General features: G+C 46.3%; 1 protein-coding gene across 1 annotated transcript in view; it reads left to right on the top strand.

Annotated features, from left to right (window-relative positions):
• Positions 1 to 15642: 15642 nt before the first annotated feature.
• smu1a (SMU1 DNA replication regulator and spliceosomal factor a) overlaps positions 15643 to 25566 on the top strand; it is a 28213-nt gene continuing 18289 nt past the window's right edge. The window contains exons 1-4 of the mRNA XM_085992658.1: positions 15643 to 15810; positions 20577 to 20787; positions 23085 to 23237; positions 25172 to 25282. Coding sequence (XP_085848784.1) covers positions 15785 to 15810; positions 20577 to 20787; positions 23085 to 23237; positions 25172 to 25282 — 501 coding nt within the window. The 5' untranslated portion in view covers positions 15643 to 15784. The remainder of the gene's footprint in view (positions 15811 to 20576; positions 20788 to 23084; positions 23238 to 25171; positions 25283 to 25566) is intronic.

Genomic DNA, 25566 nt, shown 5'->3' with positions numbered 1-25566 from the left:
TCTTAATCCAGCGGGGAAGAAGGCAAAGCGCAGGAGGCGCCATTTTGTTAAATCGGGGAAGAAGGCAAAGCGCGGGAGGCGCCATCTTAGATTTCCAAGATGCCGGGGACGGGCAATATCACTGCCTTCGATAATGCAATAGAAGACTGGACCACGTATGTGGAAAGAGTTGAAGTATATTGCAAGGCAAACGAAGTAGCCGATGAGAAAAAGGCATCGGTACTACTAAACCTAATGGGCGCAAGAACGTACGGCCTATTGCGGAACCTGATCACTCCATCACCGCTGCTGATAGCAGAAAGATTTAAATTCCACAGGAGAAATCAGCATAAAGATGAGAGCAATGCTGATTACCTTACGGAACTACGCAAGCTATCAAAGCACTGCCAGTTCGGAGCAGGACTGACAGATACTCTACGGGACAAATTTGCCTGTGGACTCCTGAGTGAAGGAACCCAGAAGAAAGAGCTGACGCTAGATAAGGCTTTCAGTGTGGCAGTATCGTACGAAGCAGCAGCCAGGGGAGCTGCAGAAATACAGCAAAAGCCACAGGAATACGGCACCCACGAAATGACACGGGGATTTGCAAAATGTTATCGCTGCGGCAGAACTAACCATGACCAGAAGGACTGCTGGTCCAAAGGCAAAATATGCAGGCAATGCGGGAAGATGGGACACATTGCACGAGTTTGCAGGTCTGGGAAGAAGACCAGCGACAACAAAAAGGCTACTAAGGAACCGTACAGGAAAGTACAAAAGATGACGGACAGTAGTTCCGAAGACCAGAAGAGCGATAGTGAATCCGGGAACAAGAGACTAAGCTGTCTCAAACTTCACAACGTAATCGCAAAAGAGGATCACCGAACCATGTGGGTCACCCTCACGATAGCAGGGTCCCAAGTCAAAATGGAATTGGATACAGGATCAGCCCTGACCGTCATGAATCGACGAGACTACGAGCGGCTATTCTCACACATACCCTTGAAAGAGACATCCATTGTCTTGAAGACGTATACGGGGCAGAAAGTATACCCCAGAGGGAAAATAAGGGTGCCTGTCGAATACAACGGCAAGGAAATACAGAAATTGTATCTGTACATACTGCAAGATGGTGGACCACCGTTATTGGGACGTGAATGGATCAGAAAGATAAGTTTAGACTGGCACTCCATTCAGGCACTGACGGTGGCTGGTAAAAATGATGACGACGTCACACCTGGACGATTGTCAAAAATCTTAGCTAATGCCAAAGAGGTATTTCAACAAGAACTGGGAACTCTTAAAGGCGTAACCGCCTCGATAAAAATAGAAGAGAATGCAATTCCCAAGTTTTTCAAAGCAAGACCGGTACCGTATGCAATTCGCCCAGCCATCGAGGCAGAGCTGGAGAATCTGGAGAATGCAGGCGTGTTATCTAAGGTAGATTGGAGCGAGTGGGCGACACCCATCGTTCCTGTCATGAAGAAAACGTTAAACAATAAGTCTGAGGAGCCAAGGAAAGTTCGCATCTGTGGGGATTTCAAGGTGACGGTGAACCCAGTCCTTCTGTGAGGGTGCCAGTCAGTTCCTTCTGTAACCTCTAGATGGCACCTTCACTTGTTTGTTTTCTAGGCCTTTGTTAATTGTTTCCTAGCCTCCTGTGTTTATGCTTAACGGCCTGTTAGCTGTTCATGGGTTGCACCTGGTTTTCTTGGTATATAAGTTCTGTGGTTACTTCATTCCTTGCTCAGTCCTAGCCGGGTAACCGGGGGGACTAGCCCTTGCTCTGTGGCTCCTGGCTTTAACTAGTTGGTTGCCATAGTTCTCTCGAGCTTTGTATTTAAGATGTATTCTCGAGCTCTGTATTTAAGATGTAACTAACTTTGTGTCCTTGTTTTCTTAGTCTTGATAAGGTGCTGGTCTGGACTGGCGTGTTGCCATGCTGGCGCTTGTCTTGAGCTCTATTGAGAAGCCTGTTACCCCTGCGGCAACCCCTCGTGATAGCTTGTCTCGAGTCTCGTCTCGGCAAGCTGGTTGCGCTTGTGGTAAGCTTATCCCAGCTCAGTATGGACAAGTATGTTGCCTCATGGAAGCTGTCCTGAGTTCCTATTCTTGATTAGCCGTTTTGTAACTTGTCTCGAGTTCTATGTATATTGTTCTTCTCTCGAGTTCTATGTATGATGTGGTGTTCCTGTCTCGAGTTCTTACGTATGTTGTTGTGTTCCTTGTATGAATCTAGTTATGTGTGAATCTAGTTAAGTAATGAATAAAGTACTGTTCCTTAAGATTGTATACCTGCCTTTAGCTTGGTTTCTGCACTTGGGTCCAGAACCTACCTTGCCCGGAGAGCACGGCCCCGTATCTACACGGCCCCGTGGCTCCCCAACCCTGACATTCACACAGTACAATATCCTCTCCCGAGGATAGAAGATATTTTCGCCTCACTATCTGGAGGGAAGCGTTTTACAAAAATTGACCTAGCACAAGCATATTTGCAGATGGAGGTTGAAGAATCCTCTAGGAAGTATCTCACGATAAACACTCACAAAGGTTTTTACCAGTATAATCGACTGGTATTCGGAGTAGCAGCAGCTCTGGCGATATGGCAAAGAGCGATGGAACAAGTCCTGCAAGGGATTCCGGGGACTCAGTGTTACTTGGATGACATCCTAGTGACAGGTGAAGATGACAGTGAACACCTTGCCAACCTAGAGCAGGTGCTCACTAGACTAAGAGAACATGGGCTACGAGCCAATCGCCCCAAGTGCGAGTTTTTTAAGGAACAGATATCGTATTGTGGCCACGTGATTGATGAAGAGGGGTTACATAAGTCCCCTGACAAAATTGAAGCAGTGGTTAAGGCTCCAGCGCCTGAAAATGTGTCGCAACTGAGGTCATTCCTCGGATTGGTGAATTACTACCATAAGTTTTTGCCGAATTTCTCCACAATTCTGCACCCACTGAATGCCCTACTACAAACTGGAGTAGCATGGAAATGGAGCGATGAATGTAAGCGGGCCTTTCAGAGGAGTAAAGACCTAATCACTTCAAGAGAAGTATTGGTTCACTACAACCCATCACTACCGATAAGACTGGCGTGTGATGCATCTCCCTACGGCATTGGAGCGGTACTGTCACATAAATTCCTTGATGGTTCAGAGAGGCTTTTGCGTCACACTCGTTAACTTCAGCCGAGTGTAACTACGCCCAGATTGACAGAGAGGCCCTCAGCCTGGTGTGGGGGGGTGAAGAAGTTCAATCACTACCTGCACGGTCAGAAATTTACTCTACTAACTGATCTTCAACCTCTTGTCTCCATTTTCAACCCTCAGAAGGGCGTCCCGATAATGACAGCACAACGGCTACAGAGGTGGTCCCTTTTCCTAGGGGCACACCAATATGACATCGAGTACAAAGGAACTAAACAGCATGGGAATGCTGATGGATTGTCGCGCCTACCATTGCCGACGGTGGAAGAAGCACCTGCAGTGGATCCTGTGGAGATATTCCACTCAACCATAGTCGAATGTCTACCTGTGACGAATGCAAACATAGAAAAGGAAACACGAAATGACCCGACACTCTCCTGTGTCTATGATTTAACGGTGAAGGAATGGCCAGCACATGGCGAACCACTGTTGCCAGCATTCTCGCCGAGAAGAGAACAGCTGTCAGTGTGCAGAGGAACCTTGATGTGTGGATCCAGAGTAGTAATTCCACCCAAATTGAAGGATAGAGTGCTCAATGAGCTTCATGAGGGTCATCTGGGAGGGGTAAAATGAAGAACTTAGCCAGAGCGTTTGTGTGGTGGCCGGGAATCGATAGAGAAATCGAAGAGATGACCAAGAGCTGTACAGGATGCCAGAAGGTCCAAAACGCCCCACCACAAGCCCCTCTACATCCATGGGAGTGGCCCTCATCTCCATGGCAAAGGGTGCACATTGATTTTGCTGGTCCATTTATGGACTTGATGTTTTTAATTGCGGTGGATGCACATTCAAAGTGGCCAGAGGTAATAAAAATGTCCTCAACCACCACAGAAAAAACTATCACAGTCTTACGAACCATATTTGCCAGAAATGGGCTGCCTGAACAGATTTGCTCCGACAATGGACCACAGTTTGTGTCTGAAGAGTTTCGGAGGTTCTTAAAGAACAATGGTGTTAAGCGTTACACATCCGCCCCATATCATCAAGCCACCAATGGATTGGCTGAGAGGTTCGTTCAAACATTCAAGAAGGCTATCAAGGCAATGTGTAATGAAGACATACCCCTACAACACAAGGTGGATAACTTCTTGTTTGCCTACCGGAATGCGACACATGCGGTTACCAACCAAACTCCAGCCATAATAACAACAGAAAATGCTGGAAAAACTCAGCAGGTCAGGCAACATCCGTGGAGAGAAATTTGAGTTGACGTTTCGGGTTTGACCCTTCTTCAAAACCAGCCATGATGTTCTTCAATCGAAGGCTACGATGCCGCTTGGATTTGGTTAAGCCAAACATCAGAAGAGATGTGGAGAACAGGCAGTTTCAGAATATGAATGAAAGGCCGACCAGGAGTTTTAAGATAGGTCAACCAGTTTTGGCCTGGGACTACCGCACAGAGAAATGGCAGCCAGGAACGATCTGCACACGGCAAGGACCCCTAATGTATATCGTGGATGTTGGAGAGAGCATTGTAAGACGCCATGCTGACCAGATTCTAGAGTCACTGGAAAACGTCAATTCCACACCACGATCCGATACACCTGGTGATGAAACCGAAGTACCAATTGCATCTACCTCAGAATCGGTGATATTGGAAGCAGACGAACCAAACAACGACGTTGATCCCGAATCAACTTTGCCAGAAGAACCTGATACCCCAAAGAGGCGTTATCCAGACAGAATCAGGAAGCCTCCTCAAAGACTGAACTTATAATTGCTTAACTTCAGCTAATGTATCTAGCAACTGTAATTGTAAATATGTTATTTAATTATTAATCGAATGTTATGTACTGTTTAGCTAAAAGGGGAGGAATTGTAGTGTATGTACTTTGCAGAAGGAACTATATTCTGCAGCCCCTGTATACTGCACTACCAGTAGTGACCACCCCTGTATATAAGCCTGTGTAGTAACTTTGCATAGTAGTTCCAGTTTGTCTCCACTCAGTAAAGACCTGTTGTAACCAACTCCTGCAGTCCGTGTCTCAATTACACACATAGGGTTAGATGAAGGGGGGTGGGAGGCTCGCATGGACCAGTTTGGCCAAATGGCCTGTCTCTGTGCTGTACATTCTGTGTAATTTGTTTTCATACCGTGCTGTAAGTTTACAACTGATGCCCTTATATAAGAACACTAGCTGGGGGTGCCCGGCGGTGCCGAGGCTTTTTCGAGGGCATGTTGTTGTTGGAAGAGAGAGAGAGAGTGACTGGGGGGGGTGGGGGGGCGGAAGAGAGAGAGAGAGCGACTGGGGGGGGTGGGGGGGCGGCAGAGAGAGAGAGAGCGACTGGGCGGGCGGAAAGACAGAGAGAGCGAGTGGGGGGGAAGAGAGAGAGCGAGTGGGGGGGAAGAGAGAGAGCGGCTGGGGGGGAAGAGAGAGAGCGGCTGGGGGTGAAGAGAGAGAGTGGCTGGGGGGGAAGAGAGAGAGAGCGGCTGGGGGGGAAGAGAGAGAGCGCAGCTGGGGGGGAAGAGAGAGAGCGCAGCTGGGGGGGGGAAGAGAGAGAGCGAGTGGGGGGAAAGAGAGAGAGCGAGTGGGGGGAAAGAGAGAGAGCGAGTGGGGGGGAAGAGAGAGAGCGAGTGGGGGGGAAGAGAGAGAGCGAGTGGGGGGGAAGAGAGAGAGCGACTGGGGGGGGAAGAGAGAGAGCGAGTGGGGGGGAAGAGAGAGAGCGACTGGGGGGGAAGAGAGAGAGCGACTGGGGGGGAAGAGAGAGAGCGACTGGGGGGGGAAGAGAGAGAGCGACGGGGGGGAAGAGAGAGAGCGACTGGGGGGGGAAGAGAGAGAGCGACTGGGGGGGGAAGAGAGAGAGCGACTGGGGGGGGGGAGAGAGAGAGCGACTGGGGGGGAAGAGAGAGAGCGACTGGGGGGGAAGAGAGAGAGCGACTGGGAGGGGAAGAGAGAGCGACTTCCCTGCCCGCTCCCCATAACCCTTGACTCCCATACCTTTCAAAAATCTGTCTATCCCTCTTCATCTAACCCTAGCAGCATATACTTCTATTCCTTTCTCCCCCACCTTTATCTAGCTTCCCCTTAAATGCATCAATGCTATTCACCTCACAGCATGAAAGAACAGCTCAATTATTTCCATTTGCCTTGATTTGACTAATTGAACATTGACTCTGGTGACCTCTAGCTATAGATACAATGCTCTCTAATGAAATTTTGTGATAATTCTCATTTCCTATCCTTTGGATGACCCTGGTTGAACAATGCTGGCCATTTGAATGACAAATTTTAAATGGTTAATTATTTATTCAATAGTTTTTCTTTTATTGAGGGTGAAAACATTTTTTTGGCCTGGAATTTCTTAAGAGCTGCTCTGGCTCCACCACTATAACTTCACTGGAAGTGTAGTGGGAACTTACATTTCGGCATGTAAAGGGGCTTATGTCACACTTCCAGGGAAGTTACAGCAGTGGAGTGGGAAGAGCTCTGAAGGAAATTCTGGGCCTTTCTTACCTCCCTTGGGATTGACTATTGGGAGTTGAGATCAAGTGGAGTCTTCAGGTGAGGCAGGGTTAGCGGGCAGGAGATAATCAGACCAGGGTAGATAAAATTCATGACTCCATTTTAAATCCATAGGGGTCGATTTTCCACACTGAGGCTTCTCCAGATCATCCGCCATAGCCTCCGCTGATGATCCACGGAAACCCCTTCAATTTATTCCAATCATCAGCATTTGCCCTTCCTCCTGAAGGATTTTAGGTTTTTCAAAATGGACTTTTAATAACAGTGTACGGTGGCTCAGTGGGCAGCACTCTTGTCTCTGAGTCAGAAAGTTGTGGGTTCAAGTCCCACTCCAGAGACATGAGCACATAATCTAGGCTGACATTCCCAGTGCAGTACTGAGGGAACGCTACACTGTTGGAGGTGCTCTCTTTTGGATGAAACATTAAACCGAGGCCCCGTTTGCCCTCTCAGGTGGACGTGAAAGATCCCATGGCACTATTTCGAAGAAGAGCATGGGCGTTATCCCCAGTGTCTTGGGCAATATTTATCCTTCAACCAACATCACTAAAACAGATAATCTGGTCATTATCACATTGCTGTTTGTGGGAGCTTGTTGTGTGCAAATTGGCTGCCGCATTTCCTACATTACAACAGTGACTACACTTCAAAATTACTTAATTGGTTGTAAAGTGCTTTGGGATGTCCTGAGGTCGTGAAAGGAATAAATGCAAGAAAAAAATACCAGTTTTAAGGGATAGAACACTGCTAACCTAGGATTAGGGGACATAGCCTAAAAATTAGAACCAGACCTTTCAGGAGTGAAGTTAGGAAACACTTCTACACGCAAAGGGTGGTAGAAGTTTGGAACTCTCTTCCGCAAACAGCAGTTGATGCTGAGTCAATTGTTAATTTTAAATCTGAGATTGATAGATTTCTGTTAACCAAAGGCATTAAGGGATATGGGGCAAAGGCGGGTATATGGAGTTAGGTCACAGATCAGCCATGATCTCACTGAATGGCGGAACAGGCTCGAGGGGTTAAATGACCTACTCCTATTCCTATGTTGACCAAAATCAGATGGCATGCTGGGAAGTTTGACTAAGTTACATAAGAACATAAGAAATTGGAGTAGGAGTAGGCCATTTGGCCACTCGAGCCTGCTCCACTATTCAATAAGATCATGACTGATCTGATCTTCGCCTCAACTCCACTTTCCTGATGGCTACCCATAACCCTTGATTCCCCTGTTTTTCAAAAATCTGTCAAAAACCAAGTTCAAAAGCTTTCATGGATATTATTATTGCTTCCGACTGTTGTTGGCTAACTGAGACTTGATGTACTTTCGTGGAGATTAAGGGCGAGGCTAAAGATAAGACAGCTGCCTGACTAGACCTTGAATGACTGTGAGAAGCTGTATTTGCACCGGCAAGAACAATATAAAAACTGACTAAGGTTGTAAGCATCTCTATCTATAAAACTGTTGTGTTTTAATGTCCATAAAACCAATTATTTAGAAAGGTTTTCAGCCTTGTTTATCCTTACCACTCGGTACCCTAAAGCAGTAAGGAGAGAGTTAAGAGATCCGACACTCCCTACCTATCTGTCAGGCAGATCACTCCCCTTTCACTGCACATTTTCCAGGGATGAGGGACTTTAGTTATGTGGAGAGATAGGGTAGACGTAGATAATTCAATGTAATAGAGGTGCTGGTACAATAGGCAGGGATGGTAGTAGACAATAGTCATAAGGCAGACCATGTTGTTAATGAGACAAGAATATTATGCAGATGATCATAGGAATGTTAATGCAGGGCCACAGGTGGTTTTTAAGTGAAAGTCCTGTCAATGATTGACACTCCAGTCTTCCTGGCTCAAATTAGCCACAACCATTTCACCTTACCCCTCCCCTGCCAATGCTCCCGCTTACTGTCGTGGTTCTCTGGCTGAAAGATTTCCACTTTTTGTATCGCAAAATTACGCAGGATACAGTGCATGCTGGCAAGTCGATACCTTCTCAGAGATGTAGCGCAGTGCCCCACCACATCTGTCCATCCAGTCTGCCTGCTCGTTGAAATAACCTTGTGGCAGTAGACTTATGCAAACTGAAGGCATTGCGATTGCTGCTGGGGTATCACGCTTTCATTTGCATGATTCTGTTCATGGAGTATCTTTCATCTTTCGGATGAGACATAAACCGAGGCACCGTCTGGCCCCCTCAGGTGGATGTAAAAGATCCCACGGCCACTTTTTCAAGTCAGAGTGGCACAGTCAGAGAAATTAAATGTTCAGGTTGGGGTGCAGGGCTGGAAAAAGAAAGAAAAAAGACTTGCATTTCTATCACGCCTTTCACGACTTCAGGATGCCCCAAAGCACTTTACAGCCACTGAAGTACTTTTAAAGTGTAGTCACTGTTGTAATGTAGGAAACACAGGAGCCAATTTACGCATAGCAAAGTCCCACAAACAGCAATGTGATAATGACCAGCTAAACTGTTTTTGTGATGTTGATTGAGGGATAAATATTGGCCAGGACACCGGGGATAATTCCCCTGCTTTTCTTTGAAATAGTGTTGCGTTTGCAAAGATAATCCAGAGGCCGTATGCAGAGCTCAGTTCATGTTGCTTTTAATGGCTGAGCCAAACACCCTCTTCCAGGCAAAAGCAATCGAATACCTATATCCAATGTCAGACACAATACAACGATAACAGCACTATCAAACTCCATGTGCTCAGGCCAAGGTAATCGAGTACCTATCACCAATGTCAGACATAACATTTCCTCCCCCCTCACAGAATTTCAAACATGAAATGTAGTGACAAAGTCCTGTAGGTGGCCAGGGCGAGAACGTGTACGAACAGGCCGAGGTGCGGACTGGTGAAGAGCAGGCTGAAGTGGGGACTGGTGAGGGGCAGGCTAAGGCACAATATATGCTTGAGGGTTGGCTGGCTGAGCCACATGTGCATCCCGCCACTCTGGGGGTAAAGCTTGGGGATTAGGTCCGTATAATCCCGCATCGGGGGTGCTGGCACCTTCTGAAGGCGGCTGGCATGCCACCGAGAGCCGTCAGTGAGGCAGAAAGTGGCTGGTCCAAGTTGGCAGCTGATTTGGAGAGGGGAGGACCAGAATGAGGCCATCTTATTGTTGCGGTGAGGCCTGCGGACTCTGACCCAATCGGAGACTGAGATGTTGGGCGCCTTGGCCCTCTTCGACTGGTCGAAGCGGAGTTTCATCTTCTCCTGCTGTCTAGCAACTGTGGCTTGAGCCCGTGGAGCAGGGCTCTGAGCTAGCGAGGGGCGGAGCCTGCCAAGGGGCAGCATGAGCTCACGGCCTAGCATGAGGGATGCGGGTGAGACCCCTGTAGTGGAATGCTGGGAGGCTCTGTAGTGCAGTGGTATGTGGAGGAGGGCCTTGTCAAACGCACACCCCTGGGATAGGTGTGCTCTGAGGCCATTTTTCAGTGACTGGTTAAAACGCTCCACCCCCCCATTTGACTCGGGGTGGTAGTTGTGCGTATGTGACGGATGCCCTTGCTCTCAAGGTAAGAGGAGAGTTCCGAAGAGACCATTTGGGGGCCATTGTCTGTGGTGATGGCCTTTGGATGCCCCCAGCGGGAGAAGAGGGACTCAAGGATATCGATGACGACCCGAGAGGTGACGGAGCCCACGGCAGTGACCTCGGGCCATTTTGAGTGCAGGTCATAGGTCACCACTAGGAACCGTTGATGGTGGGGGACACCATGGATCTCCCCGCAGACGTCCAGCTGCAGGTGCTCCCAGGGCTGAGAGGGCCAGGCAAGGGGTTGCAGGGGTGGAGGAGCTTGGTGGCCAGTCTTGCCACTTACAAGGCAGGCTGCACAGTCCTTGACCAGGGCCTCGATTTCCCTGTCGATACCCGGCCACCACACTAGGTCTCGGCATCGTTGTTTGAGCTTCACTATGCCCAAGTGGCCCTCGTGCGCCATGGATAAAACATGCGTACGAAGGGCACTTGGGACCACAGTGCAGAGCCCACGTGCAACACAGGAGTCATTCCAGCAGGAGAGCTCCTCTTTAACTCTGGAGTAGGCAGACAGTTCCTCAGGCACCTTGCGAGGCCAACCATCTCTGATGAAGGTGCACAGCTGGGAGAGGGCCGGATCCTGTTCAGAGGCCTCTTTGAGCTCCTGGAGAGAGACTGTGGTTTGGAGAGGCGTGTACAGCATCTGGACGATATCCTGTTCCACATGTTCAGACCCGACGAGTGGGGCTGGGGCAGAGACAGTGCGGGAGAGCAGACCTGCAACAACATTGTCACGTCCTGGTGTGAACTGGAGACTGAAATTGTATTGGCGGAGGTGGTCAGATCAGCGGTGTAGATGCAGTGGTCTGTGGCCCGTGCCGGATGTCGACAGCAGGGCAGTGAGAGCCTGGTGATTGGTTCGCAGGGTGAAGGCATGGCCATACGTGTACAGGTGCCACCGCTCACATGCCCAGACGCATGCCAGCGCCTCACGCTCGCCTACTGAGTACTTCTGTTCAGTGGGGCTAAGGGCTCGGGAGGCAAAGGTGATTGGTTTCTCCACTCCATTCTGTATCTGCGATAACACTGCCCCACAGCTGCAGCGGACGCGTCGCAGGTGACGAGGGTGGGGCTGGCGACGTCAAAGTGAGCCAACACTGGAGGCGACGTGAGCTGCGATTTGAGGAGGCGAACAGCTTCCGTACAGGCTTGTGACCACACCCAGGGCTCATCCTTTCGCAGGAGCTGGTGCAGTGGGGCTGTGGTGGCTGAGTACTGGGGCAAAAACTTCAGGTAGTACCCAGTCATGCCAAGGAAGGAGGCAACCTGTGCTGCAGAGCTGGGTTCTGGGATGCTGTGAATGGCATCCACGTTTGACTGGAATGGGGATATACCGTCAGCCGACAACCAAAACCCCACAAATTTGATCTCTGAAACAGCAAAGACACACTTTTCGCCACTCAGTGTGAGCTTGTGTTTTGTTAGAGCCGTGAAAACTCTGTGAAGGCGTTTGTCGTGAGTGGAGGTCGAGGGCCCATGCACGACGATGTCATCCAGGCAGATGGCCACCCCAGGAATGCCCACGAGCACAGAGGACATCACCTTTTGGAAGCAGCTGGGTGCAGAGCTAAGTCCAAATGGCATCCTGGTGTACCGAAAGACGCCAGCATGTGTCACAAAAGCAGTGAGGTCCCTGCTGCTGGGGTGGAGGGGAACCTGTAGATAGCCCTGTCAAAGGTCCAGTTTCGAGAACAGGGTGGAACCATAGAACTGCGCTGTGAGTTCCTCTGACGTGGGCAGTGGATATTTGTCCAGGATTACGGCCTTATTCACTGCACAAAGATCGACACAGACGCGTAGACCACCTGAATTTTTCGTTGCGACCACCAGGTTGGAGACCCATGGGGAGGCATCAACTGGTTCGATGATGCCAGCTTCCAGTTGCTGCTTTAGTTCAGCTGTGACCCCGTCACGGAGAGCAAGCGGGATGCGGCGCAGTGGCTGAATGGCAGGGGTAACGGTGGAGTCAACCATGGGCTGGTGGGTGAAGGCAGTCAGGCAGCCCAGACCCTCGAAGAGTGCTGGCCATGTTTGACGCCATGGTGAGGCGACGTGCAGAATCGCAGACCCGCTGGTGTCCAAGAGAGAAAAACCCAGGTCAGTGAAAAGATCCAGTCCCATCAGGTTAGCTCCTTGGCGTGCCACATGAAAACAAAAATTTGGCAAAACTTTTGTTCCATAGCGTACAGTGAGGTTGACTGAGCCCACTAGTCCAATTTTTGAATTACCATACCCGCAAAGGGCAGTGGAGGGCACAGAGAGTGGCAGGGAGCTGAAAAAATGTTTGAATGTGTCCACATTCAGCAGTGAGACGCTGGCACCGGTATCCAACAACAGAGGGATGCACACATCATTCAGGTTAATTGTGCATGACTTGAAAGCCACTACTGGCCCAGAGCTCACGTTGTGAATTATAGTGCTTGAGGACTGAGAGTGTTCATTTGTAGCAACCGGGGCAGAGCGGCAGACATTGGCAAAGTGATTTTGTTTTCCACAATTGCGACAGGCTTGGCCGCACGCGGGGCAATTCTGTGCTCTGGTAGCATGTGAACAAGATCCAGAGTTACCACACTGTTGCCGCGGTAGCGCGCGTTGCTGCCGTCGCGCGAGCATTACAGTGTCAGGGCTGCCGGGGCCGAGGGCGCCGTCACTGGGTGTGTGTGCTAGTTTCGCTGCACATTCGGCTGCAGACACCACTTGAAAGGCAATGTTGACTGCCTGTGACAACGACAGATCGTCGGACTCGAGTAACAGTCTTTCACGCACTCTCACGTTGTTGGTGTGCTCTATTAGTTGATCACGCACCATCTCGTCTTGTAGTGCACCGAACATGCACGAGCTAGCTAACCCCCTCAAATTCGCCACGTATTGATGCACAGACTCGCCGGGAAGTTGGTGACGCTGTCTAAAAATGACTCGCCGCAGGAGGGCACTTTGTGGGGCAGAGAAGTGTGTGCTTAACAGAGCCACAGCCACATCATATGTTTGAATTGAGTCTGCTGTGCCTAATGTCCCAAGAACACGCTGGGCCTCCGCTCCCAAGCAATGGGATAACAGTGCCTTTTTCCGTGCTGTACTCACATTTTCTAGTCCGAGAGCGGTGAGGTAGGTTTCAAAGGACTGTAACCAGTGAACCCATGGGATCGGGGGCTCACCGGGTAGTACGAGGAAGGGAGGAGGTGGTGGAAGAGAGGTTTCAGCCATCCTCATCGCCAAATGTTGCATTTGCAAAGATAATCCAGAGGCCGTATGCAGAGCTCAGTTCATGTTGCTTTTAATGGCTGATCCAAACACCCTCTTTCAGGCAAAAGCAATCGAATACCTATATCCAATGTCAGACACAATACAACGATAACAGCACTATCAAACTCCATGTGCTCAGGCCAAGGCAATCAAGTACCTATCACCAATGTCAGACATAACAAATAGTGCCATAGGATCTTTCACGTTTACCTGACAGAGCAGACGGGGCCGCAGTTTAACATCTCACCCGAAAGACGGCGCCTCCGACAGTACAGCACTCCCTCAGTACTGCACTGGAGTGACAGCCTGGATTTTTGTGCTCAAGTCTCTGGAGTGGGCCTTGAAACCACAACCAACTGAGCCACAGCTGTCACATAGGAGGTTACAGAGACAGAGAGAGGGTGTCTGTGGACGAGGTTACAGAGACAGAGAGGGGGTGAGGCCATGAAGGGATTTAAACATGAGGGTGAGAATTTTAAATTTGAAGTTTCGGGGACCAGGAGCTAATATAGGTCTGCATGTACAGGAGTGATGAGTGAATAATGAACGATTCAATACGGGCAGCAGAGTTCTGGATGAACTCAAGTTTATGGAAGGTGGAGGATGAGAGGCTGGCCAGGAATAGTTGGCTGTGGAGGTGTCAAAGACAAGGATGAGGGTTTCAGCAGCAGATGGGCTGAATATTACGGAAATGGAAGTAGACGGTCTTTGTACTGGAGGGGAAATGGCGTCAGAAACTCAGCTCATGATAGAATAGGGCACCGAGGCTGCAAACCATCTGGTTGAGCCTGAGACAGTGGCCGGGGAGGGAGATGGAATTGGTGACAAGGGTAAGGAGTTTGTGGTGAGGACCAAAGGCAATGGCTTCAGTTTTACCAATGTTTAGCTTGCGGAATATAGGAACAGGAGGAGGCCATTCAGCCCCTTGAGATTGTTTCACCGCTCAATTAGATCACGGCTGATCTGTACCCCAACTCATAAGAACATAAGAAATAGGAGCAGGAGTAAGCCATTCGGCCTTTCAGGCCTGCTCCGCCATTCAATATGATCATGGCTGATCTTCTACCTCAATTCCACCTTCCTACACTATCCCCTGTCAAGCCCCTTAAAAATTTTATATGTTTCAATGAGATAACCTCTCATTCTTCTAAACTCTAGAGAATATATGCCTAATCTACTCAATCACTCCTCATAGGACAATCCCCTCAACCCAAGAATTAGTCTCGTGAATCTTCATTGCACTCTATTTATCTGCCATTGATCCATATCCTTTGATACCATTACCAATTTCAGTCTTGAAAATTTCAATTGACCCCCATTTTGGGGGAAGAGAATTATATATTTCCACTACCCTTTGGGTGAAAAGGTGCTTCCTGATGTCATCCTAAATGGCCTAACACTAATTTTAAGATTTTGCCCCCTTGTTCTGGATCCCCCCCACCAGAGGAAATAGTTTCTCTGTATCTACCCCATCGCATCGCTTTATCATTTTAAAAGCCTCAATTAGATCACCCCTCAACCTTCTAAACTCAAGGGAATACAAGCCAAGTTTATGCAACCTGTCCTCATAATTTAACCCTTCAAGCCCTGGTATCATTCTGGTGAATCTGCGCTGCACCCCTTCAAGGCCAATCTATCTTTCCTGAGGTGCGGTGACCAAAACAGAACACAGTACGTCAGATGGAGTGTGACCAAGGCTCTGTAGCGCTGAAACACAGTAATATGTTAAAAATCTTGCATCTGCGCAAACTTCTTGTCAACGAGTGCAATTCTTAAAAGAAGTCCCAATGCAACGCAGGAGATTCAAGGCACTGCCGAAACTGAGCCAAAGTTTGGCGCTACCTCTTGACTACTGCTAGAATGTTGTGTTGGGAATCGCTTTTAAAATTGGACTTAGGGTGTCCTTGGAAAAGGAGCACATGGTGTCCGCCGGTACTCGAGGCTTTCCGCGACCGGTGGCTACCGCAGGAGTGTGTACTGGACAAGGGCAACAGCATTATTATTTAAGTTTATACAAGTTTCCTTTATTTTATGTTTTAGTTTTCTTTATTAGTTATGCCCCTCTAAAAGGTGGGGGGCACTTCTGTTTGGAGATACTGGGGCAAACCCAATGTCTCCCTCCCTTACAGAATGAGTTAGAAAGGAAAGGACTACACTAGACACATAGTCCTCTGCCATTGATTGGTGCAGAGCTCACTTCCGGCTTACCCCGGAAGTAGATCATGGTGGAGCCGCGGCCTGCGGACGTAGATCGTGGTGGAGCCGCGGCCTGCGGAGTTGCTTTGGTCCACTAATTAAATCTTCTGTTGGACGGTGAAGGGAACGGGCAGCGTCCTGCAGGCCGGCCGACATGTCGATAGAAATTGAATCGGCGGAGTAAGCGACCGGTTTGAACCGTGCACGGGAGCAATTCGAATGTTTCAAGCCCCGGGCTTGGCCGTTAATGGAACGCGCGGCCGTTAGCGGCTCGAGCCTTGGAGCGCGCGGCGCCACTTGTAGCAAAAAGGCTCCAAAATCTGAGCTTTTTAAATAAATAAATACCTATCTATCTATAGTTAAATCAATGAATTAATAATCTGCATTATTTGCAGCTGTGGTTGGTAATGCAGTAATTCTGAGGCTGCATTGAAAGAAATCTGGGGCTCTTTTCTCCATTTAAAGAGAAGGCTGAGGGGTGACCTGATGGAGGTCTTTAAGATTATGAAGGGGTTCGATAGGGTAGAGGTAGAGAAGATGTTTCCACTTGTGGGGGGAGATCAAAACTAGGGGCCATAAATATAAGATAGTTACTAATAAATCCAATAGGGAATTCAGAAGAAACTTCTATTTCTTTCTCCCTCATGTAAAGAAGGAAATGCCTTTAGGGTGAGATGAAGAGGGATGGGAGGAGGTTCGTGTGGAACATAAACACCTACGTTCCTGTGCTGTAAAATTCTGTGCCATGCTGTGTGTTCCATTTGCCTGGCCAGGTGGTGGATTTAAAGATCTCAATGTGTAGATACAACTTCTGGGGTTTATTTTTAATGGGCTCGCCTTGTGACGTCAGCACTAAGTATTCTCCACTATTGACAGCGGCTACCAATGGCAGTTTCTAACCCTAGCATCAACCCATAGCTTGAATACTAACTCCCAACCTTTAATCATACCCTCTCACACTTACTGCTAAATCAGATGTTATCACCCGGTCTGGGGGGCGGGCTGTGGTGTCAGTACTGTTTTATGTTATAGAATCATGCAACACAGAAGGAGGCCATTCGGCTCATCGTGCCTGTGCCAGCTCTTTGAAAGAGCTGTCCAATTAGTCCCAGTCCTATGCTTGGTTAACGGACAGAAAACAGAGAGTCGGAATAAATGGGTCATTTTTGGGTTAGTAGGCTGTAACTAGTGGGGTACCGCAAGGATCAATGCGTGGGCCTCAGCTATTCACAATCTACACCAATGATTTGGATGAGGGGCCCAAATGTAATATATCCAAGTTTGCTGCTGATACAAAGCTGGGTGGGAATGTAAGTTGTGAGGAGGATGCAAAGAGGTTTCAAGGGGCTATAGACAGGCTAAGTGAGTGGGCAAGAACATGGCAAATGGAATATAATGCGGAGAAATGTGAAGTTATCCACTTTGGTAGGAAAAATAGAAAAGCAGAGTATTTTTTAAATGGTGAGAGATTGGCAATTGTTGGTGTTTAGAGGGACCTGGGTGTCCTTGTGCACGAATCACTGAAAGTTAACAAGCAGGTACAGCAAGCAATTAGGAAAGCAAATGGTATGTTGGCCTTTATTACAAGAGGATTTGAGTATAAGAGTAAAGATGTCTTGCTGCAATTATATAGGACCCTGGTGAGACCACACTTGGAGTACTGTGTACAATTTTGGTCTTACCTAAGGAAGGATATACTTGCCATAGAGGGAGTGCAACAAAGGTTCACCAGACTGATTGCTGGGATGGGCAGGATTGTCCTATGAGGAGAGATTGAGTAGACTAGGCCTATATTCTCTAGAATTTAAAAGAATGAGAGGTGATCTTATTGAAACACACTAAATTCTTACAGGGCTTGACAGGGTAGATGCAGGGAGGATATTTCCCCTTGCTGGGGAGTCTAGAACCAGGGGTCACAGTCTCAGAATTAGGACTGAGATAAGGAGAAATGTCTTCACTCAGAAGGTGGTAAATCTTTGGAATTCTCTACCCCAGAGGCTGTGGAGGCTTAGTCATTGAGTATATTCAAGATGGAGATTGACAGATTTTTGGATATTAAGGGATATGGAGATAGTGCGGGGAAGTGGAGTTGAGGTAGAAGATCAGCCATGATCTTATTGAATGGTGGAGCAGGCTCGAGGGGTCGAATAGCCTACTCCTGCTCCTATTTCTTATGCTCTTTCCCCATAGTCTTGCAAATCTTTCCTTTTGAAGTCTATAACCAATTCCCTTTTGAAAGTTACTTCCACCACCCTTTCAGGCAGTGCATCCCAGATCATCATAACTTGCTGCTCAATTTCTCCTCCTCTCCCCACTGGTTCTTGCCTTCAATTTGTGCCCTCTCGTTACCAACCCTTCTGCCACTGAAAGCAGTTTCTCCTTATTTACTCTATCAAAAGCCTTCATAATTTTGAACAACTCTATTAAATCTCTCCTTTAACCTTCTCTGCTTTAAGAACAATTCCAGCTTCTCTCATCTCCACATAACTGACATTCCTCATCCCTGATACCATTCTGGTAGTTTTTATGGACCTGTCCAGCGACTATGGCATTGCCAATAATGGGTTCTAATATTGACAATGTGCTGTCAGTGGCGGTTTCTAACCCTAGCACCAACCTGTAGCCCTGATGCTAACCTCAAACCACTAAATCACATGTTGTAAATAGCGTGATGCAGGGCCAGCTGTGGTGTCGATACTGTTTTTTAATTTATCTATTTGTCTGTGTGATCTCTCTGGATGTGGGGTGTGCTGACAAGGCCACATTTATTGCCCATTGCTATTGATGTCCTGGACACATTCTTCTCCCTCCAAACATGGATTAAATGGTCATTGAAATAAAAGAGGAAGGACTTCAGAAGCTGAAAATCTGCGATTTAAAAACACAATGCTTGAAATACACAGATGATCAGTCAGCATCTAGAACATAGGAACAGGCAGGCGTAGGCCATTTAGTTCCTTGAGTTTGTTGTAGAATCATAGAATAGTACTGCACAGAAGGAGGCCATTCGGACCATCGAGCCTGCGCCGGCTCTTTTGAAGAGCAATCCAGTTAGTCCCACTCCCCCGCTCTTTCCCCATATCCCTGCAATTTTTTCTCCTTCATTTATTTATCCAATTCCTTTTTGAAGGCTACTATTGAATCTGTATCCACCACCCTATCAGGCAGTGCATTCCAAATCCTAACCACTCATTGCGTAAAAACATTTTTCTTCATGTCGCCTCTGGTTCTTTTGCCAGTCATCTTAAATCTGTGCCCTCTAGTTATCTGCCATTCAATGAGATCGTAGTTGATCTGTGATTAACTCCATATACACACTTTGCCCCATATCACTTAATGTTTGGTTAACAAAAATCTATCAGTTTTAAAATTAACAATTGACCCTAGCATCAATTACCATTTATGGAAAAGAGCTCCAAACTTCTACCACCGTTTGTGTGTGGAGTTGTTTCCTAATTTCACTCCTAACAGGCCTGGCGCTAATTTTTAGGCTGTGTCCCCTAGTCCTAGAATCCCCAACCAGTGGAAATAGTTTCTCTCTATCTACCCTATCAGTTCCCCTTAATATCTTGAAACTACGATCAAATCACCCCTTAACCTTCTAAATTCAGGGGAATAGAACCCTAGATCGTATAATCTCTCCTTGTAATTTAACCCTTGGAGTCCAGGTGTCATTCTGGTAAATCTACGCTGCACTCCCTCCAAGGCAATTATATCCTACCTAAGGTGTGGTGCCTAGAACTGCTCACAGTACTCCAGGTGTGGTCTAACCAGGGCTTTGTATAGCTGTAGCATAACTTCTACCTCCTTGTATTCTAGTCCTCTAGATAGAAAGGCCAAGAGAATAGGCATCTTGTGACATTTTGGGTGTGTACCTGTCATCTTTTCCTCTTTACAGATGCTGACTGAGCTACAGTATATTGCCAGGGTTTACTGTTTTTAAGTGGTCATTGATCCCTGTGCTTTTTGTGGGATCTTAATGTGTACAATTTGCCTGTTTATCCAATGGTCACTGCACTTAAAATTAATTAAACGTGAAGTGTTGACATATGTGATAAGGTGCTGTGTAACTTAAAAGTCCTTCAGGGAAGGAAACCTGCCATCCTTACCTGATCTGGCCTATACGTAACTCCAGTCCCACACCAACGCGGTTAACTCTTAACTACCCTCTGAAATGGCCTAGCAAGCCACTCAGTTGTATTAATACCACCTTCTCAAGGGCATCGAGGGATGGGCAATAAATGCTGATCTTGCCAGCAACACCCACATCCCCAGAATGAAAACCTTGCGTGAAGTGAGGTGAGCGGGTGCGGGTAATTGGACCAGGGTGTCATACATCCTGTCTTTATTTTTATGTTTACCATTATAAATTCCTGTGTCTGCATTAATAATAGAACCTGCCTATCAATTATAAAGTGCAAGCCTTTCCTCAGTGGGTAGCACTATCGCCTCTGAGTATTCTAGGCTGACATTTCAGTGCAGTGCTGAGGTAGTGTTGCACTGTCGGAGTGACCGTTTTTCAGATGAGATATTAAATCGAGGCCCCATCTGTCCTTTGAGGTGATCGTAATAGAGCCCCTCGCACAGTTTTGAAGAGCAGGGGAGTTCTGGTATCATGGCCAACATTTATCCTTCAACCAACATCACTAAAATGGATAATCTGGTCATTGCTGTTCGTGGGAGCTTCCTGTGCAAATTAGCTGCCATGTTTCCTACATTACTACACTTCAAAAATACTTCATTGGCTTTAAAGCACTTTGAGATGTCGTGAAAGGCGCAATGCAAGTTCGTTCTCCTTTCTAAATGTGGACATAGGCATTTATAATGGGAAAATTAGACAGGAGGTGTGCACAGATGTAAGATTTTTCAATATAAATAGATTTAGCGTGCCTGGTATATTTGCTTTGTTTCATGCATTAATGGAGTTGCATTTTCTTTATTCATAGTGTTGTCCGCCTGATCATGCAGTACCTGAAGGAGAACAATTTGCACCGGACCTTAGCGACTTTACAAGAAGAGACCACAGTCTCCTTAAACACCGTGGACAGTATTGAGAGTTTTGTTGCGGATATAAACAGCGGCCACTGGGACACAGTGTTACAGGCCATACAGTCACTGAAGCTGCCGGATAAAACTCTCATCGATTTGTACGAACAGGTAAGCTAATTAATCATGTAGAGATTCACGTATCTGGTAAACAGGATCGAGTGCAAACCAATATGGTGGGCATATTGTGTTTAATCAGAGTTTAGGACGGAATATAACACACTAGTAATACAGCAAAAACACATGACTGTGACAAGCAGCTGGTACCGGACCCGACCGGACAGACAGCTGGCATGCATAAATAGTTCTCTGGATTCTGGTCTCTCTCTTTCTCTCTTTCGGGCCTTCGATGGTGAGCATGGGATCACTCTTAAAAGAGTGTTCGACCAGCTGTTCGGCTCTCCCTTCCACCGTCTGTGTGCAAGCCCTTGGGGTGTCACTTTTTATTCTCTTTTTAGGGGTGGGCCTGAGGCCAAGTTATTGACAAGACCATTTAACCTATAGAGGTTCCTCCAAAACTGCATCAACCAATGACAGCTTAAGTTCTTTGTCTTGGTGTTTGGATGAAAGCCCTCCCCATCCTTCATCCTTGTTTTTACATTTTGAAGGCTCTTCCATTGGAATCCATCTTATCTCTTTTTACTCTCTCCCCTTTTTCCCAGCAAGTACAAGGCCTGTCCCTCTTAATCATGGCCCCAGCCAGAGCTGTCGCACATTAACCAGTCGCTATCTCGCCTTCATCTAGCAAATGGCCCATTCTAAGATAGATACCTTATCCTCCTCAAATTCCTTTCATTCTTTGTCTTTTCCTAATTAACTTTTAATTATCTTCACAAGCAGTTCTGCTAAACAAACTCCAAATTCTATCTGTGGAGATTATAATATGGTTATTAGTAATAATGGAAGAAACCTAGGCTGGGCCTTCACTGGCCAAATTAAAGATACATTAACAAAGTCAAAACCCTAACTTACAAACAACAGATAACTAGCCTGGCAGGACCATCCTATGGGCCCCCGTGTGGAATGTTTATGTTTCACCTAATCTAACTGATTAAAAAGACGGTCTCAAATTCTAATGCAAGCTTCCCAGGAAAACAAAACTTATCATTTAAAAGCCATATACATTTTTAGGCACCCCTAGTTTCTAATAATCAAATGTTATAAATAAAAAGGTGGGGAGAGGGGATCCAATTCCTTACTTGTGTTGTCATGGCTGTGAGTGTTTCTGTACTGTGATGGGTAATTCTTGCCTGAAAGGGAAATGTGTGCACTGTGAATCGCCCCTCCCTTTTGAGTTACCAGTTCTCTAAATGTTGCCAAGCCTGACGTCTGGTACCAAGGACTCCAGACACTGATGCTTATTGCAGCAAACATCAGCTTCCACGGTAACAGAGCTCGTTACCAAAAAACATTTTCTAGCCATCACCACAAAACTCAGGTTTACTTCAGTGATCAAGGTTTCTAATTTCTCATTGGCTTAAGACCGGATTTATTCGTACAACAAAGTACAAATCCTGTGCCAAACCAGCAAGCTCAAGATTTCAACAGCAATGCACCATGCCCAAACATGCCACAAGACAAAATGCAAAGAAAAAAAATCATAAGTTAAATGATATAAATGATATATCAGAGCTGGAGGCCATGTAAATAGATACAGCTCCAGCAATGGTGCGTTACCATTGCTCTCTTAGCAGTGTGAATGAAGCAGAGTTCACTTGTGCCGGAGGCTTGAGCACAAAATCTAGGCTGACACTCCCGGTGCAGTACTGAGAGAGTGCTGCACTGTCAGAGGTGCTGTCTTTCGGATGAGGCGTTAAACCGAGGCCCTGTCTGCCCCCTCGGGTGGATGTAAAAGATTCCATGGCATTATTTCTCTAGATTTAAAAAAGTTTGCCTTTGCGAGTCAACAGTTGGATTTATGTAGAGAAAGTGATTTTACAAAGTTCAAGTATATCTTGTTCTTGGTGAATCTTTCTTTTTATTCATTCACGGCATGTGGGCGTCACAGGCAAGGCCAGCATTTATTGCCCATCCCAAATTGCCCTTGAGAAGGTGGTGGTGAGCTGCTTTCTTGAACCGCTGCAAGTCGTGTGGTGAACGTACTCCCACAGTGTTGTTAGGGAGGGAGTTCCAGGATTTTGACCCAGTGAAGATGAAGGAATGGCGATATATTTCCAAGTCAGGTTGGTGTGTGACTTGGAGGGAAACTTAGAGTTGGTGGTTCCCATGTGCCTGCTGCCCTTGTCCTTCTAGATGGTAGAGGTCACAGATTTGGGAGGTGCTGTTGAAGAATCTCTTACTTTTTGAAAAAAATCAGTATTGTGCTTTGTGTATCCACAAAACTAAGCTTGGCATATATTACTAAAAATTTTGAAATATGTTTTTTTTGTCCTGTGTTCTTTCTGCAGGTGGTTTTAGAGCTGATTGAACTTCGTGAGTTGGGTGCTGCTAGATCTTTGCTACGGCAGACTGACCCCATGATTATGCTAAAACAAACCCAACCAGAGAGATACATTCATCTGGAGAACCTGCTAGCAAGGTCCTACTTTGATCCACGTGAGGTACATAAACATCCTTCATTTGGCAAACTTTTACAAGGAGGAAGGGAGAGCGAGTGGAGAGAACAGAAGGAGCAGGCAACCGTTGAATGTATTCTGTATATCCCCTCCAAATATGGATCATTAAAATAACTTTCTACTGATTTTTAAACTTCTGAATTCACAGATTTAATTCAGTAAAACTGATTTCCTCTTGAATTAAAAAAAAATCTGACTTTCCATTCATTTTTTCTTAACATAAATTAGATGCAAAATTGCATGTGTTCATGATGTCAGTATGATCATTACGTTCTGTACCGCTGTAGCCCGTGTGATGTGCGCATATACCTGGACCCGATTTTCAGCAGGGAAAGAACCGGAGGCTTGCAAATTCAATTTTCTTATAAGGACCCAGATACTGTATTAGCACCGTCAAAACTGCGCAGCACTTTTTGTAAATAGAAACTGCGCTTGTTTGTCAAGGATTACAAGAAACCAAGATTAATACTCAAATTAAAAACATTACCAACGGTATTTTTTTCAAGCTTGAGTTGTACAATAGGTTTGGCTATTTTTTTCAGAACCAAAAAAAATCTACAGCTCATTATTTAAAAAAAAAAAAAAAAATCTCCATTTCTTTCCTTCCCTGTAGAATATTAAACTTTTCTAATTTCATGTGTTAAATCCGATTTTAACATTATGGATTGTATTTCATTTTCATTGTCTTGACACCAAAGACTGCTTGCTGTACAAATAACTTGCATTCATTTCATTTTCATGAATTTAACAATGCATAAAGTCAGCTAAATTAAAAAGCTCCATGAAAATAATAGATCTTTACTAATTTTCTCCAAATTTACCTCTGTTTTGGGATTTAATTTCTCCCCTGACCGCCACCCCCCCCCCCCCCCTCCCCAGAGCTTCTTTGGCTTATTCATGCTAAAAATAGAACCTCAAAAAGGACCCCAAGAAGCCACGGTTTTTAAATCGGTAATGATTTTAATGATCCTTATTGATAAATAACTGGTGTCTTTGAATATTGTATAAAGTGAAAGGGCGTTTTATTTCTCTGCTAGATGGCTATTCATACTGTTGGAGGCTATGGCATCTCAGTGAAGGGTTATGTATTTGGAAATGTCTGTGATCAATTTGCAGCCACATTGAACATGACTGCACTTTTCTGCTATAGGTAGTTTTATATTAAAGGTGTGCAGTTGACATCAGATGCTCAGATCTTCCACCAGCAATGGCACATACATATTTAAAGCTGGAGATCTGATGGCATCAGAGACCTACATTTCTGTGGGCCCCATGAGCTACCTACTATTGATCTCCGTTTACCTTTCAATGGTAATGTGGTAATATTTATTTTTGTGCAAGTATACCAAACGTAAAGGTGTGGAGGGGTGATGCATGGAGGTTGTGGGTATCTATTTGAATGTCTCACATATATTTGTTATGAAATTATCGATAAAGCACAGACAGGCCATTTGGCCCATCGTGCCTGTACCGGCTCTTTGAAAGAGCTGTCCAATTAGTCCCAGTCCCCTGCCCTTTCACCATAGCTCTGCAAATTTTTACCCTTCAAGTATTTATCCAATTCCCTTTTGAAAGTTACTAATTGAATCTGCTTCCACCGCCCTTTCAGGCAGTGCATTCCAGATCATCATAACTCACTGCATTAAAAAAAATTCTCCTGATCTTGTAGTACCTTTTGACTCCATGTCAATACAAAGTACAACACATTGCAGCTGGGTCCTACTGAATTTACTTCTTGCATTTAAAAAAAAACCCTCAGCAACACCTCGCTGGCTGTAATTGCAACAGAGCTACTGTGAAGTAGGTGAATGGGACATTTATTTTTAACCAGCACAGGTATTTTATAAATTGGAGTTTGTGAAGTTATACTTCTAGATTATCCATCATGTCTCAGTGTATTGTTTTATGTTTCTACTCAGGCTTACCCAGATGGCAGCAGTAAAGAGAAGCGAAGAGCCGCCATTGCTCAGGCATTGGCAGGAGAAGTCAGTGTGGTGCCTCCCTCGCGTCTCATGGCTTTGTTGGGTCAGGTAAGCGTACAATACCTATTGCATTCTGTTTAATGTCCATGGGTGAAAGAGACTTAATAAGTCGTTTGCAGCAAAAATATAGCACTGACTATTGTTTGGAAGATGCTTCCTGATGTGTCTGCACACACGGGTGTTAAATAATAAGTATTAAAAGCTTTAAGAAATATATCATCTTTGAAGTGCACTTTTTGAGATCAATAGAACTGTCACTCCAGTGCACACATTTAAAATTAGCTACAAAGGGTAATGGATGGCTTATAACAATGTGTTCTAGTTTTTTTCCA

This window comes from Somniosus microcephalus, chromosome 1, assembly GCF_052327205.1.
Source record: "Somniosus microcephalus isolate GS21.2 chromosome 1, FLI_Smic_1.0, whole genome shotgun sequence".
NCBI classification, from domain to species: domain Eukaryota; kingdom Metazoa; phylum Chordata; class Chondrichthyes; order Squaliformes; family Somniosidae; genus Somniosus; species Somniosus microcephalus.
The sequence above is the reverse complement of the archived record's forward strand: the minus strand, read 5'-3'. Positions and strand labels throughout refer to the sequence as shown.